General features: G+C 36.5%; 1 protein-coding gene across 1 annotated transcript; it reads left to right on the top strand.

Moving 5' to 3' along the window:
* The first annotated feature begins 7,424 nt into the window (after positions 1 to 7,424).
* Positions 7,425 to 11,134, top strand: LOC134795143 (acidic mammalian chitinase-like). Its single transcript, XM_063766975.1, has 6 exons — positions 7,425 to 7,577; positions 7,801 to 7,928; positions 8,302 to 8,422; positions 9,002 to 9,187; positions 9,314 to 9,439; positions 10,983 to 11,134. Exons 1-6 carry the CDS (start codon positions 7,425 to 7,427, stop codon positions 11,112 to 11,114), a joined length of 846 nt encoding a protein of 281 aa, XP_063623045.1. The 3' UTR covers positions 11,115 to 11,134.
* The last annotated feature ends 4,763 nt before the right edge of the window (positions 11,135 to 15,897 follow it).

Raw genomic sequence — 15,897 nt, 5'->3', positions numbered from 1 at the left:
TTAGGTTAGAACTGCGATCTTAACAAAAACAAACACTTGCCAGAAAAATAGGTTAGGTTAGAGCATAACATTAAGACAGGTACCTATCATTAAATTATGAAATTTATTTCATAATCTTTTTACCCGTCGGACTTTATAGTTACTGATTATTTTGCCGTATAAACACACTTTAAAAACTAGCAAACAGCAATTTCATCATAAATCCGTCTGTATGTTACCTCGTCACGCTTAAACCGCTAAAGTGATTTACGAGTAGATGGAATTTGGTATGCAGATAGTTTGAGACCCGTGGAAGGACCATTCCTCGTAGACGAAGACTCAACTTGATAACTTTATGCCACTTAAATATTATGCAATACATTTATCTGCGAAAACAATATTCGTTTAAAAGACTATTATGAACATAAACAGTATGCCAAAACATGGTTCTGCGTTTTAAAACTCTGCGAAATGATTGTATGCTAAATGATATATGCGAAAGGTAATACTGCCAAACGACATTTCTGCCAAGTAACATTATGTAATACAAAAATATGTCAAAAAACTTTCTGCAACACATTAGTAAACCGTACTAGTTTTAACGCATTCATAGAAATACAACTTACGTTATTTTTGTACATTTAAATACAATGTAGCAATCTAAATGGTATTTAAGAAGATAGAATGTAGCAATCCAAATTTTATTTAAGTAGATTTAAGCAGTCTAAATTCTTCATAGCTTTAGCATCGTATACAACCAAGATCGAAGGAAATTCCTGTAAACGAAAATATTCTCGAGAATCCGATTTTTAGAATATCAGAAGGCGCTCTAATGAATGTTGGTTCCATCTTCTTCTGAAATTCAATATTGTATTGAGTTGGGTGCAAATCAATTTCAACTCTAAATAGATACAGTTAAAGTTGTATTGTCATTGCAATATTACTGTTCATTTTAGTTTAAATTTCAAAGATAACTAAAGAGTTTTGCAGTACTTTGAGTGGATGTAGTTATCAATTATAAATGCAATATTTATTTCCATCTTGCCTGGTATGAACATTATGTACTTATACATATTATACATAGAGGTTGCCTATTTTTGGGCTGAGTCGAAATTTCATCACTCAATTGATCGCCATTCAAAATAAATATTTCCCAGATTTATGTTATTAAAATTTGGATTCCCTTTACACAATAATAGGTATGTACCTTTATTTCAAACGATAGTTCAATAAAATAAATTAATTAAAAATTAAAAATCATGATTTCGAAAAAGCGAACTGAAAATACAAAAATAATTTATAGTTGTGTTAGTTACCTAGTCACATGATTGATATTTTTCAGTGACTGTACCTGTGTATTTTATTTCAATTGCAGTCGGGGACCTTGATGTATTGACATTTTCCCATTTAAAAGGTCCCCGACTGCAATTGAAATAAAATACACAGGTACAGTCACTGAAAAATTTCAGTCATGTGACTGGGTAACTAACACAACTATAAATTATTTTTGTCTTTTTAGTTCGCATTTTCGCAGTCGTGATTTTTAATTTTTATTTATTTTATTTTATTCTATACTTTTTAGATTTTTTAAACCAACCATATTTTTTATGATTTGGGCCTGGCTTTGGACCGTGTACAGCGCGCCACGTACATCGGGCTACGCCTAACCCTTTTAGTGTGGCGGCGTCTTTTGGATCGAGTTCGGTGCGTCACATAGAGGTACGTTTCAGTATGCTTCGCCTGACCACTGTGAAGGCATTTTTTATGTCGTGCAATATTTTACGAGGTGAATATTATACTAAGCAACTTTTACTATGGGACCAAACCCGATCTCGTAAAAAAATTGGCTGTTTTATACATTTTGGCAGATCTGGACTTCTATACCTATTCACATTATAAAATATTGCAGGTCATTAAAAAAACACCATGTATATACGTAGCAACCAAAGAAATTTCTCTTGCAAAAACCTTCTTTTATCGCCGTAGTCGCGTAACACGCGGATAGATAGAATCCAGAGCGCTTGTAGATTCGTAGTTCGAATTACCTACCAGATAAATTAATGTTTTATCGGGTGCATGCAAGTAAAGCCGGGTGCAAAAGCTAACAACATGTATATTTTTGAAATTTGCTAATTGAGCTCTTCCAAATGATATACAACACGTCATCATTACTAATTTTAACTTTTTTGGTTCGTGACTTTATGCCCTCTAGAGGGCGCCGTGTTCATTTTTTTTGTGACGTCATATAGCCTATAACCAGCGGACGATTAAGACAATTCGAATGACTCATCGTTTGTCAAATTATAATGAGTACTTTAGAAGTTATGAGGGAACAGATGAACATATTTCTCATACACATCTTTGTTTCTATAAGCGAATTAATACATTATTCAATAATTTTTTGTTCTATATAAAACTTTTTTTATTTGATTTCACTTTGAGGTAGTTTCATGGAATTTCTACTTTTGTACCTATATTTGCCATTTTTACAGAGATTTGTCTTCCGTAGAAAAACCTCTGTCATAGGTTAGATTGGATTAAATTCCAGTTTATTGGAATAGCTTATTCGTTAGATGATGTTCTTAAAAGCATAAAAAAAGTAATGAAACTGGAACTTCATTTGTGGCATTGTAGAAAACGGTCAACAAATATTATCAAATTGTACTGTTCAAAAAGTTACAAAGTACATTGCAATAAAAATGAGAAAACTCAAACAATCTCATATTTATCGATATTATTTTATTTTATAGTACATACTTATATTAACTAAATTACAAAAATAAATAAACTGCTTCATAATTAGCAAAAAAAATATACCATATAATTCACAGCTACTTTTTTACTGGACAGTGGTCCAGTAAGAAGAAGAAATGGTAAGTAAGTGTCTTACTTACCATTTTCTGAGGATTTTCCCAAGCTAGGCCAAGCCAAGCTGCCGCCAAAACACGGCAGCGCACACAAAAAGAGTACACGTGTCATTGCAAGCTATCGCCAACACGTAACTAATCTTATTGCTTGCTAATTTGCCGATGTAAATATTATCTTTGAGATAAACCCGACCTCACAATAAGCAACAATAATAGAAAGGTAATGATATCATAAATTTATTCCAAATGCGTCAAAACAATCAGTTGTGGATTTGCGAGTCATTCAAATTCATTATCATTAACCAGACGCGTGCGTCTTGATAAAAATTAAACCTACGAGAAAACAATTTCATGTAAAGTATTTTCAAGATTCATTGGATCATAAAGCCACCAGCATGCACATGGCTGCTGCATGCAGTTAGCATTTTTTAAAAGTTATAAACGTTTATTTCATCAATGAATTACAATATATTCTAAGTATTTGTATTTTGTATTTAGATGGTATTATTTTGAGGTACCTACTGCGTATTAAAAATGTTTAATTATATAGTTTCATCTAACTTTAATTAAGTACATATATCTTCGAGTAAGTCATTATGCTATTAAAACTTAAAAGGCAAATTAAATTACCACAGGAAAATATACGGACATTCATAACTGTAACAGATATTCTGGTGGATAGAACAAATTTGTTCAGCTCATTAGGTACATAAAAATAAAATAAATAACAATATTAATCCTTGATTTCCGAAAGATATTCACTTGGATACAGTTTTTACTGAACTCCACGCGCCTGTCCCGTGATCCCGTGAATGAACAGCAGGAAATTACCTATTATAAATATCTGATAATAGAGCATTAGGTAAAAACCCATAGATAGATCCAGCTGGCTTATATCCACCGATAATAATCAACTAAAATTGGCACATGTATCGATTAGACACCTAGGCAACACGTAGAACCGGATACAAGTACATACTTATGTACATACTAGCTTGATAATTATAAACAAGTAGGTAACTACTTGCAGTCCATACATTTTTGAAAACTCATTACCTTTCGCTGCGTTAACTTGCCTTTATTATGATAGTATAATACCGGGTGTGACCTGTAACACGAGCAAATAATTAAAACATACTCCTACTACTACTTTTGACCAACATGCTCAGTCAAAAGCAGTTTTGCCTGTTTTTGTCGGTTAAAAGTTCTTTTGACCAGTTCACACTTTTGACTGCGACATATATATTATATCGGCACTAGGTACTCGTTCAGTTCAATGTTGTAAATTCTTAGTTTCTTGCCACCCAAAGGTTGTTTGGAAGAGATCGCTTCATAGCGATAAGATGTTGTTGTTACCTAGCTTTTAACTATATTTCATTTTCTGTGTATTTTAACTGTATTGTGCACAAAAATATTTACTTACCTTTGATTCCTAGACCCAAGTAAGTACTTAAAGCTTGTATAAGCGCGGATAATAGTAAAACGACCCACTCCACCATTTTGGTGCTCGAACAAAATGAGAGCGTTAATGGTTTCAGGGTGAAATGAGTTGTAGGTACTTTTTCTATTTTTATTTGGATCGACCGGCTAAGCGTGAATCTTTATTATGCCGTATGTTTCTAGTTATAACCAGACTAAGGCTTGGAGCGCACTGCGATTAATTTCTTGTGGTCTCGCTCTAATTTCTTGCGGCTTTAGTCTTGCAAGTGCGTGCGCTTATAAAGCATGCCGTACGTTACACATTTTGCGGTTCAGAATCTGCAGGAAATTAATCGCAGTGCGTTCTAAGCCTAAGCTTGATTACAGCTTGGTTAGACTATTAGTTTACGTACGGTTTTTAGGTGTGGCACCTTAAAAAAATTAGGCCTGAATTTTTTTTTACAATTCTTATGAAATCAAAGACTAAAGAGAGAGCGAGAAAAAGATGTTTTATTCCCATGTAACTTTAAACGCTCGCGTTTTGTACACATATTTAATAAATAAATAACAAAATTAAATAGAAATAAGTAGGAATTTAAGGTTAAAATAAAGAAATTATATCGCGGTAGACCCGTTTGTTTAATTAAATATGTTTTTCCCGTGTTCTTTGGCACCTGTACCTACACTATCCGTCGATAATTGTAGAAATTTGACCATTTCACCACTATACAATTATGAAGACAATGAGAATACAATGAAAACCGTACGGTAAATTACCATAATTTAAAATTAAGAGTAAAATAAATATACATTTACATTTATATAGTTTTTACCTCTTTGCGTTTTAAATGCTTAATTATCAATCAAGATAGCAGTTGTTTAAACACGAAATATAATAGATTACAAGAGTATATAAAGGCGTAGTTTTTTAACTGAACCCCATTGCTATCCCAAATTTTGCGTAGATAAGATAGAGGTATTAATAAAAGGCATTTGAATATCTGTATTGGTAGCCTTTGCTCTATTAATCTTTAGCAATGAAGGTTTTAGTAGTTTGCGCGTTGTTGTGCCTCGGCGGTAGCCTGGCTGCTGGTAAGTGTAGGAGTAGATTCTAAGTACCTACCTAGGTACATCATCTTGTATTCACTTTGTATGAATAATCTCTAAACTTTTTATTTGTATGGTGGCAGTGGTGATTCACCACTCGTTTTCCGCCAATTTTCTACTTTCTGCACTTGTATCGTAAATATTCCAAATCTGTTCAGAAATAACGGAGTTCTGAAGACTTATAAAATAAAAACATTCGATTGAACGACGAACGAACCTCCTCATAAACTGCGTAGACCGTCGGCTCAATAGGGGATCCTGGGGTACAAAATGGCAATCCGAGTCAATAAATAAATCGAAATTTCTAAATTAAGTAAATATTTTCAGCGAGCGGCGTAGTGGTGTGTTACTACGGAGAAGGGGCCAACGAGAGAACCGGGGTCGGCCGCTTCGGCGTGAGTGACCTGCCTACTAATCTCTGCACGCATATTGTCTATTCATTCCTCTTGCCTAACGGAACCACGGGAGGCATTATTGCTCCTGAAGAAACTACTTACGAGGGAAAGAGCAGTAAGTGAAGTGATCTATCATATTTATCCCTCTGGGGCCCATTTCTCGATCGGTTTTAGTCTAATATTATTAGTGTGCAGTTGTCATGGCAACCTATACGATTAAACAGTAGGTACGTAGACTATTATTTAGATAATATTAGTCTAATACCGTTCGAGAAATGGGCCCCTGTTTGATCACAAATATTGGTGTCTAGTCCTTATTAAGCTTTGGTTAATTATTCTTTGTCGAAAACTGACCAACGATCAATCACAAAGTAGGGTTAAGTAATTCACTTGTTTCACAAACACAAACGTCAAATCAAATAAGAAAGAACGTTATATATATTTCAATTTAAATATAGTCTGTTCGGAAAGAGAAGAGTCGTGGAATGTATGGGGCCCAGTACATTCCACGACTCCTCTCGATTTCTCTTTCCGCATAGACTCTATCTAGGATTGATTGAAATTATGTAACTTCAATTTATTAATGTAGTTAAAGGTAAGTAAATCAATTTATGTGAATTTCTCGATAGCAAAGTTGAGCTTTGTAAGCGCACACACTATGATTTATTTTTCACCACACCAGCTCGGAATGGCTTACTTTGCACTTCAAAAACTGATAGCAAATTTGCATTTTATTCACATGTGAGGCTAAGTAATCAAATGCAAATATTTGATTTGGTTTGATTTTGTTTGATATTTGCTTCGGGCTGGTGTGGTGAAAAATTTTGTGTTTCACTCGGGGGCAAATTTTGTTTAACCCTCGTGCATTGAAACCCTCGCAACGCTCAATATTCCATTTTTCGAATTCAATTTTGGAATCTTTCGCTTGCTCGGGTATCAATAGTAGCACGAGCGGTTAAACAACAACTTTGCCCCCTTGTAAAACAAATAACTATTACGTGTTGCAGATTCTGTTGCTGACCTCATTGCGTTAAAAAAGAAGAATTGTAATTTGAAAATCATGGCTGCTATTGGTGGTTGGAATGAAGGCTCAACTAACTTCACAGCGGTAAGAAAACTTGTATTTGAAAAATACAAGGTGGGAGACGTGGGTGACGTCATCACCAAGCTTAAATGGAGTTGGGCGGGACATGTTGCTAGGCAGAGTGATGGCAGGTGGACCAAAATGTTGACGGATTGGTGGCCGCTTTCGGATGAAAGAAGCGCCTGGCGTCCGTTGGCTCGTTGGGTGGATGACATTCGGAGAATCGCGGGGCACTTTTGGATGAGACTAGCCCAGGATCGGGATAAGTGGCGTACACGAAGAGAGGCCTATGCTCAGCAGTGGGCGACTGAAGGCTAGAATGATGATGATGATGATTCCTATAAGTATAATCAAAAACTTCTCTGTTATCAGTCAGCTGCTGAAGTACACAGACTTCTTTATCTAGTTCTGTCTGTGTGTAGTTTTTTTATTTACTCTTTTATTTAGGTACCTACCACACATAGCTCATCTCCTAAATGTTAATCCTATATAAAAGCCTCCAAGTTTGAGCTATCCAAACGATTGTATGTGTGTAGGTTAAAGCTTTATACTATTAGACGGTTGAGTAAAATTATGTATCTTTTTGTATTGCAGCTTGTCAACGACGATACTTTGAGGGCAACTCTAGTCAGTAACTTGTACAACTATATTGATTCCAACGGCTTCGATGGTTTGGACTTGGACTGGGAGTACCCTGCACAAAGAGGTGGAGCAGACTCTGACAAGGTACCTAAAAACCACTTACTCATAATTATCTTCTTTTTCCCGATCCAGCAGTTTTTACTGATGAAACAATGGCAAGTTGGTTCTGCTTCCGCCATTTCTTTTAGTATATTGTAGTCGATACCTTTTTTCATTAATACAATGTTCTTTCTTTTAGATTTTTTAGCCTTTCGTCCTTGTAAGTAATCGGCTTTTCGAGAAGTTGTTTAGTACGTGCATTTTTCAGGAACAATTCGTGACTTTAGTTAAGGAGTTAAAGGAAGCCTTCGCAGCGAAATCTTATCTGTTGACCGCCGCCGTCGCCGTCACCCAGTCTAACATCGACTTGTCCTACAACGTCACCGGACTTAACGAGTAAGTGTTGAAAGAAAATTTACTTACTTTTAAAACTTATATTTCCATTACGTTTCCTGTGAAATTTTCCTCCTTATACTATTCCAACTTTTTGAAAACCTTCGGCAATTTATACTTAGCTACTTAAAACCTTTTTAGGGTTCCGTACCCGAAGGGAAACGGGACCCTTTACTAAGACTCCACTGTTCGTCTGCCTGTTACCAGGCTGTGCTGTATCTCTTCTTGAACTGTGATAGCTAGGCAGTTGAAATTTTCACAGATTATTATTATTTCTGTTGCCGATGCCGATAACACTAAAAAGTACGGAACCCTCGGTAGGCGAGTCCGACTAGCACTTGTCCGGTTTTCTTACTTACTTAATACCTTTTTCTAGATACCTGGACTACTTCCACCTGATGCTGTACGATTTCTACGGCTCTTGGAATACTGAGACTGGGGTAAACGCGCCTCTCTACGCTCAGTTAACTGACGACGCCTCCTTAAATTTTAATGTTGTAAGTAATTAATCACTTTAAAGTTAACAATTCTTCTTCTAACGTATAGTCAAAGGTAAATTATGGATTAATGTTGACTTAACTTTTTAATTTCTTGTCTCAAAATGTAACTACTCTTTAAAGTAGCTTAGCGTTTCTTTGATCTTTAAACAAAAAGTCAGAGTATTTTGTCAAACATTGTAAGCGCCTATGTCTTCATAATTATTCCATTCCTTCCGTGAAATTCTTCAATGTTTATTTGTTAGGATTTTAAGTTCTTAGTAACTCCTTATAACCATAAATATAAATGTTCTCTCTTTATTAAACATCGTTTTAATAGGCATTTTTCGTAAATCGTAAAAAAAATGTGACTATTTTGCGTGAAAACGAGGTAGAGCTACTCTAACCACCCCAGCTCCTCCACGAAACCTAGCAACCTTTTCAGGTGTGTGTACAGTCACCACGCGGGATTGTTATGTCATTTAGTGATCTTGCTAAATTGGAAATTCTATGGCGCAAGTATTGTACAACCAATTTAGCTAGGACCCTAAATGGCGCAACAATCGCGGAGCGTCATGGTACATAAATTGTTTATTATAGAACAACTCTGTCAACGTCTGGATCAGCAACGGCGCGACTCCCTCCAAGCTGGTGTTGGGTCTGGGAGCGTATGGCAAGACCTTTACCCTGACCAGTCTGAACAACACTTCCACCGGAGCGCCAGTCACCGGAGCTGGAGCAGCCGGGCCTTATGTTGCAGAAGCTGGAACTTACAGTTACTATGAGGTATTTACATACAGGGATTTACGTTTGGCGTATATCGATGTACGATTGACATCTTGACGATGCCCCGAGAGTTTCTTGGCTGACGAGTTGACGATACTGAATTTAAAAGTTTTGCAATAATTTCAGATTTGCGAAGACCAAGTGAACAACGCCGCAGAATGGAACATTACCGAGGTTGAGGGCAACTACGTGTATGCTAATAAGGATCTATTCTGGGTCGGCTACGACAACCCCAACACTATTAAGGCTAAGGTAAGTAGAAAGCGGATTTTTTCGGGCTCGAGTCCTAATCTGTTGCACAAAATGCATTGATTCCTTTATGCAGTGGTTACACTGCTTACTGCTAATAAGCCCGATATAAGTAACGGGAAAAAACCCATTTTAATTAGGTATATGGTTTAAATTCATGAAACAGCCCATTCGGAGTAACACGTTTTGTTATCTCCAAAAACAATACCACCCTGATTGTTCTCTGAATGAGCTGTCACAGGAATTTGAACCTTAATACTATCACGATAGTTGCTTTTTAAGCGACATGGTTACTTTGGCACGTACTGTAGACCGTGCTTAAAAGAAACAAAGACTTTTGTTTAACGGATTAGGGCTGGATCCGAAAAAATAATCTGAGATAATTCATACTATGAAAGTACGTGATAGAGATTCAGAAGTAAAAATGAATGGGTTGCACCGATATCTCGAATCTATGAAGAATCTGTGCAATACACCTTATAAAATAAAGTCCTCCGCCGCGTCTGTCTGTCTGTATGTTCGCGATAAACTCAATAACTACCCAACGGATTTCCATGCGGTTTCCACCTATCAGTAGAGTGATTCTTATGGAAAGTTTAGGTGTATAATTTGTTGAGGTTTTGACTTTTGTGTAACACGAGCGTGGGCGGGTCGCTAGTTCAATATAAATTCATCTCTGACGGATATCGGTACGGTACCGCACTGGATTCATAAGGGATGTATTAAGGTAAACGTACTAGTGCTCGACATGCTAATGCCCAATAGATGACACCTTGCTGTCACCTCTATTGACAATGACTTAAGTTTCAAGATGACATGTACTGGGACCGTGTCGAGCACCAGTACGTTTACCTTATTTATTTTTTGTAGGAATCGGACAATATCACTGACAATCTCCTTAATAAAATTAACGTAACGTAATAATTAAACGTTTTAATCGTGACAGCAATCCGGCAACAGCAACTCAGTTTATCAAGGAAATTGGGAATTAAACGTTTTGATCGTGACAGCAATCCGGCAACAGCAACTCAGTTTATCAAGGAAATTGGGAATATCACGCGAAACTCTGCGTAGGGGGCGCCACTACCACAATCCATCACAATATACCGCGAAAAAAGAAAATCGAAATTTCGTTATCTAACCTCTCTATCACTCTTGCATATTCGCGCGATAAAGAGGCTGATAACTAAATTTCGAGTTTCGCGTTTCCCGGTAGGCCCTTGTTAACAAACCGCCTTGATGCATCAATGTCATATTTTATTGTCTGTGAAAACTTGTCAAAAACAGTTTAAGGCACAGTATGTATAAGTTACTCTATGGTTTACTTCTGGCGCTCGCTGCACGCTGGCGGCAGAACATTGCAGTAATATTCCCTATTGACAGTGAAATCGCCCGATACCACTCCTGCAGTCGCAAATGTCGCAATCTAATTTCAACTTTAACTGTAATTTTCTCATCAAGCCGACTGGAAAAGCGTACTTTGTTTGGTTTTAGATTCCTTGAAATTTATTTATTTCAAAAAATAAAGTTTCTTTTGTTCTTTCAGGCACAATACGCCAAGACCATGGGCCTGGGAGGCATCATGTACTGGGCCGTAGACTTGGATGACTTCAGTGGCCTCTGCGGACACAAGTACCCTCTCATCTCAGCGGGCATTGCTGGGTATAACTGTGCTTAATTTTAGCAATAGTTTTGCTGCAAAAATAAAAGGTTTTCAACTACCTATATTATGGATTTATTTGTGTTTTATCGCACCTTGTTTTGGAGCTTCCCCAAATGCATCCTCTAGTCGTCTAGTTGACCTCTATTTTTAGGGTTCCGTACCCAAAGGGTAAATACTGGACCCTATTGCTAAGACTCCACTGTCCGTCTGTCCGTCTGTCTGCCACCAGGCATCTCATGAACCGTGATAGCTAGACAGTTGAAATTTTCAGAGATTATGTATTTCTGTTGCCACTATAACAACAAATACTAAAAAGTACGGAACGGGCGATTCCGACTCGCACTTGTCCTGTTTTTACATTTTAAGTACTATATTTTATTACGATTTACGCACATAGGTCGATTAAATCACATTTTCTTACAAATCTACCGACGACAGAGTATTAGTTTAAATTACAATTATTAGCTGTTGAGTTCAATATAATAATATAATGATATTTCGTACCTAAAAAAACTTATGTTTACATATCAGTGTTCAAGCCCGAGACGTCCTTATACAACGTACCTACTGCTTAAAAAGGTACAGTCGTCATCAGATATATCGGGGCGGCCGAGGTGCTCAAAAATATCTGAACACGTACTCTAACGCCTTGAAAATAGAGGGGTTCCCCTCATCTGGCATAATATTGTTTGTCAGAAATACACTTCGCATAACATGTATCGCAGAAACACTTTTAGTCGAATGATAATTTTGCATAACTATTACTTGGCATTACTATTACTACGCATACAATACATTCTGCAGCATATTATTTAGCAGAAGACTACTTTCGCCGTCTTTAGTTTAGCATAATTTTATGTACCATAATTATCCTGCAACATACTCTTATTATGGCATAGTGATATTTTCTGCTATTATCAGAAAAATGGGTTAAGTTAAGTAAGAACCGCGACCCCAACAAAATTAAACCTGTGCCGGAAAAGTAGGTTAGGTTGGGTTACAACTGCGACCTCATACAAAAACGAACGGCTGCGAGCAAAGTAGGTTAGGTTAGAACTGCGATCTTAACAAAAACAAACACTTGCCAGAAAAATAGGTTAGGTTAGAGCATAACATTAAGACAGGTACCTATCATTAAATTATGAAATTTATTTCATAATCTTTTTACCCGTCGGACTTTATAGTTACTGATTATTTTGCCGTATAAACACACTTTAAAAACTAGCAAACAGCAATTTCATCATAAATCCGTCTGTATGTTACCTCGTCACGCTTAAACCGCTAAAGTGATTTACGAGTAGATGGAATTTGGTATGCAGATAGTTTGAGACCCGTGGAAGGACCATTCCTCGTAGACGAAGACTCAACTTGATAACTTTATGCCACTTAAATATTATGCAATACATTTATCTGCGAAAACAATATTCGTTTAAAAGACTATTATGAACATAAACAGTATGCCAAAACATGGTTCTGCGTTTTAAAACTCTGCGAAATGATTGTATGCTAAATGATATATGCGAAAGGTAATACTGCCAAACGACATTTCTGCCAAGTAACATTATGCAATAAAAAATATGTCAAAAAACTTTCTGCAACACATTAGTAAACCGTACTAGTTTTAACGCATTCATAGAAATACAACTTACGTTATTTTTGTACATTTAAATACAATGTAGCAATCTAAATGGTATTTAAGAAGATAGAATGTAGCAATCCAAATTTTATTTAAGTAGATTTAAGCAGTCTAAATTCTTCATAGCTTTAGCATCGTATACAACCAAGATCGAAGGAAATTCCTGTAAACGAAAATATTCTCGAGAATCCGATTTTTAGAATATCAGAAGGCGCTCTAATGGATGTTGGTTCCATCTTCTTCTGAAATTCAATATTGTATTGAGTTGGGTGCAAATCAATTTCAACTCTAAATAGATACAGTTAAAGTTGTATTGTCATTGCAATATTACTGTTCATTTGGAAAAAAATCATTTATTTACATACAATATATATACAGTGGTACTACTAAACGAAATTAATAACTAGCTTAAATCTAAAATAGGCCCTTGAGGCATTGTACCAAGGATGCTGGCGGCATTTCCTCGCTGTATCGCAATGCTGATACGTTGTGCGAGGTAGCCGCCAGCTCTTCGGTCACCAGTTACGTCAACCAGACGCTTCGCGATTTCTGCGAACAACTTATGCGCGCTGGGACCCCATGGACCTAGAGTTTCAACACCAAATGGTACAAAATGGTACTCTCTACCGAGGCTCTTATATTTGTTACGTTTTAGAATTTCGGCGCTTTCCGCCGCTCCGCCCGCTTTTACAGTAGTCCGTTGGAGGTGGGACGGTGCCAGTGTGTCTACGCAGGTAGCATCCCACACCAACATCCGTCCCAAGCTCCAAGGAACTAAGGACACTCCATCGGGCCTCTTGCCATCATCTCTGATAATGCCAGTCGGCTCAAGAAGAGCAGGCACATTGATGGTGGCAAGAGACCGACGGACTATGTCATTAAGCGACGCATGTCTCGAAAAACGGCCTGCACTTTTTTGACAAGATAATCCGTGGTGTCCCAGTCGGTCCACGTCCGTGCCACAAGAGCATATGTGTGGCGTACACACCGAAACCCCGAGTCGCAAACCAGTCGCCAGTCTAAGGGAGGCCGGATCCAAGAAATTTATTTTAGTTTAAATTTCAAAGATAACTAAAGAGTTTTGCAGTACTTTGAGTGGATGTAGTTATCAATTATAAATGCAATATTTATTTCCATCTTGCCTGGTATGAACATTATGTACTTATACATATTATACATAGAGGTTGCCTATTTTTGGGCTGAGTCGAAATTTCATCACTCAATTGATCGCCATTCAAAATAAATATTTCCCAGATTTATGTTATTAAAATTTGGATTCCCTTTACACAATAATAGGTATGTACCTTTATTTCAAACGATAGTTCAATAAAATAAATTAATTAAAAATTAAAAATCATGATTTCGAAAAAGCGAACTGAAAATACAAAAATAATTTATAGTTGTGTTAGTTACCTAGTCACATGATTGATATTTTTCAGTGACTGTACCTGTGTATTTTATTTCAATTGCAGTCGGGGACCTTGATGTATTGACATTTTCCCATTTAAAAGGTCCCCGACTGCAATTGAAATAAAATACACAGGTACAGTCACTGAAAAATATCAGTCATGTGACTGGGTAACTAACACAACTATAAATTATTTTTGTCGTTTTAGTTCGCATTTTCGCAGTCGTGATTTTTAATTTTTATTTATTTTATTTTATTCTATACTTTTTAGATTTTTTAAACCAACCATATTTTTTATGATTTGGGCCTGGCTTTGGACCGTGTACAGCGCGCCACGTACATCGGGCTACGCCTAACCCTTTTAGTGTGGCGGCGTCTTTTGGATCGAGTTCGGTGCGTCACATAGAGGTACGTTTCAGTATGCTTCGCCTGACCACTGTGAAGGCATTTTTTATGTCGTGCAATATTTTACGAGGTGAATATTATACTAAGCAACTTTTACTATGGGACCAAACCCGATCTCGTAAAAAAATTGGCTGTTTTATACATTTTGGCAGATCTGGACTTCTATAGCTATTCACATTATAAAATATTGCAGGTCATTAAAAAAACACCATGTATATACGTAGCAACCAAAGAAATTTCTCTTGCAAAAACCTTCTTTTATCGCCGTAGTCGCGTAACACGCGGATAGATAGAATCCAGAGCGCTTGTAGATTCGTAGTTCGAATTACCTACCAGATAAATTAATGTTTTATCGGGTGCATGCAAGTAAAGCCGGGTGCAAAAGCTAACAACATGTATATTTTTGAAATGTGCTAATTGAGCTCTTCCAAATGATATACAACACGTCATCATTACTAATTTTAACTTTTTTGGTTCGTGACTTTATGCCCTCTAGAGGGCGCCGTGTTCATTTTTTTTGTGACGTCATATAGCCTATAACCAGCGGACGATTAAGACAATTCGAATGACTCATCGTTTGTCAAATTATAATGAGTACTTTAGAAGTTATGAGGGAACAGATGAACATACATACATACCCACATACATACCGGTCAAAATCATAACCCTCCTTTTGCGTTGCCGTAGTCGCGTAAGGCGTTCGCGTTCGCAACGAGATCGCCCACGTAGGACGTAGGACACTTCTCGCCTACGTAGTACGCTGCGTTAGCATTTTCTATTAAGATGGTATTATTTTGTGATACTGCGTATTAAAAATGTTTAATTTGATACTTTATCTAACTTTAATTAGGTAAGTATATATTTTATCAAGCTCCTTCGAGTACCTAAGTGTTGTTAAAACTTAAAAGGCAAATTACCCACAGGAAAATATACGGACATTCATAACTGTAACAAATATTCTGGTGGATAGAACAAATTTGTTCAGCTCATTAATAAATTAATGTATTTATTTTTATGTAGGTACTTACATAATATAAAAATAAAATAAATAAAATCAAAATCATTTATTTCCGAAAGATATTCACTTGGATACAGTTTTTACTGAACTCCACACTAGGCAATGCCTGTCCCGTGATCCCGTGAATGAACAACAGGAAATTATTATAAATATTTGATAATAGAGCATTAGGTAAAAACCCATAGATAGATCCAGCCGGCTTATATCCACCGATAATAATCAACTAAAATTGGTACATATATCGATTAGACACCTAGGCAACACGTAGAACCGGATACAAGTACTTATGTACATACTAGCTTGATAATTATAAACAAGTAGGTAACTACTT

The sequence above is a fragment of the Cydia splendana genome, chromosome 11 (genome assembly GCF_910591565.1).
Source record: "Cydia splendana chromosome 11, ilCydSple1.2, whole genome shotgun sequence".
In the NCBI taxonomy this organism is placed as follows: domain Eukaryota; kingdom Metazoa; phylum Arthropoda; class Insecta; order Lepidoptera; family Tortricidae; genus Cydia; species Cydia splendana.
The sequence above is the reverse complement of the archived record's forward strand: the minus strand, read 5'-3'. Positions and strand labels throughout refer to the sequence as shown.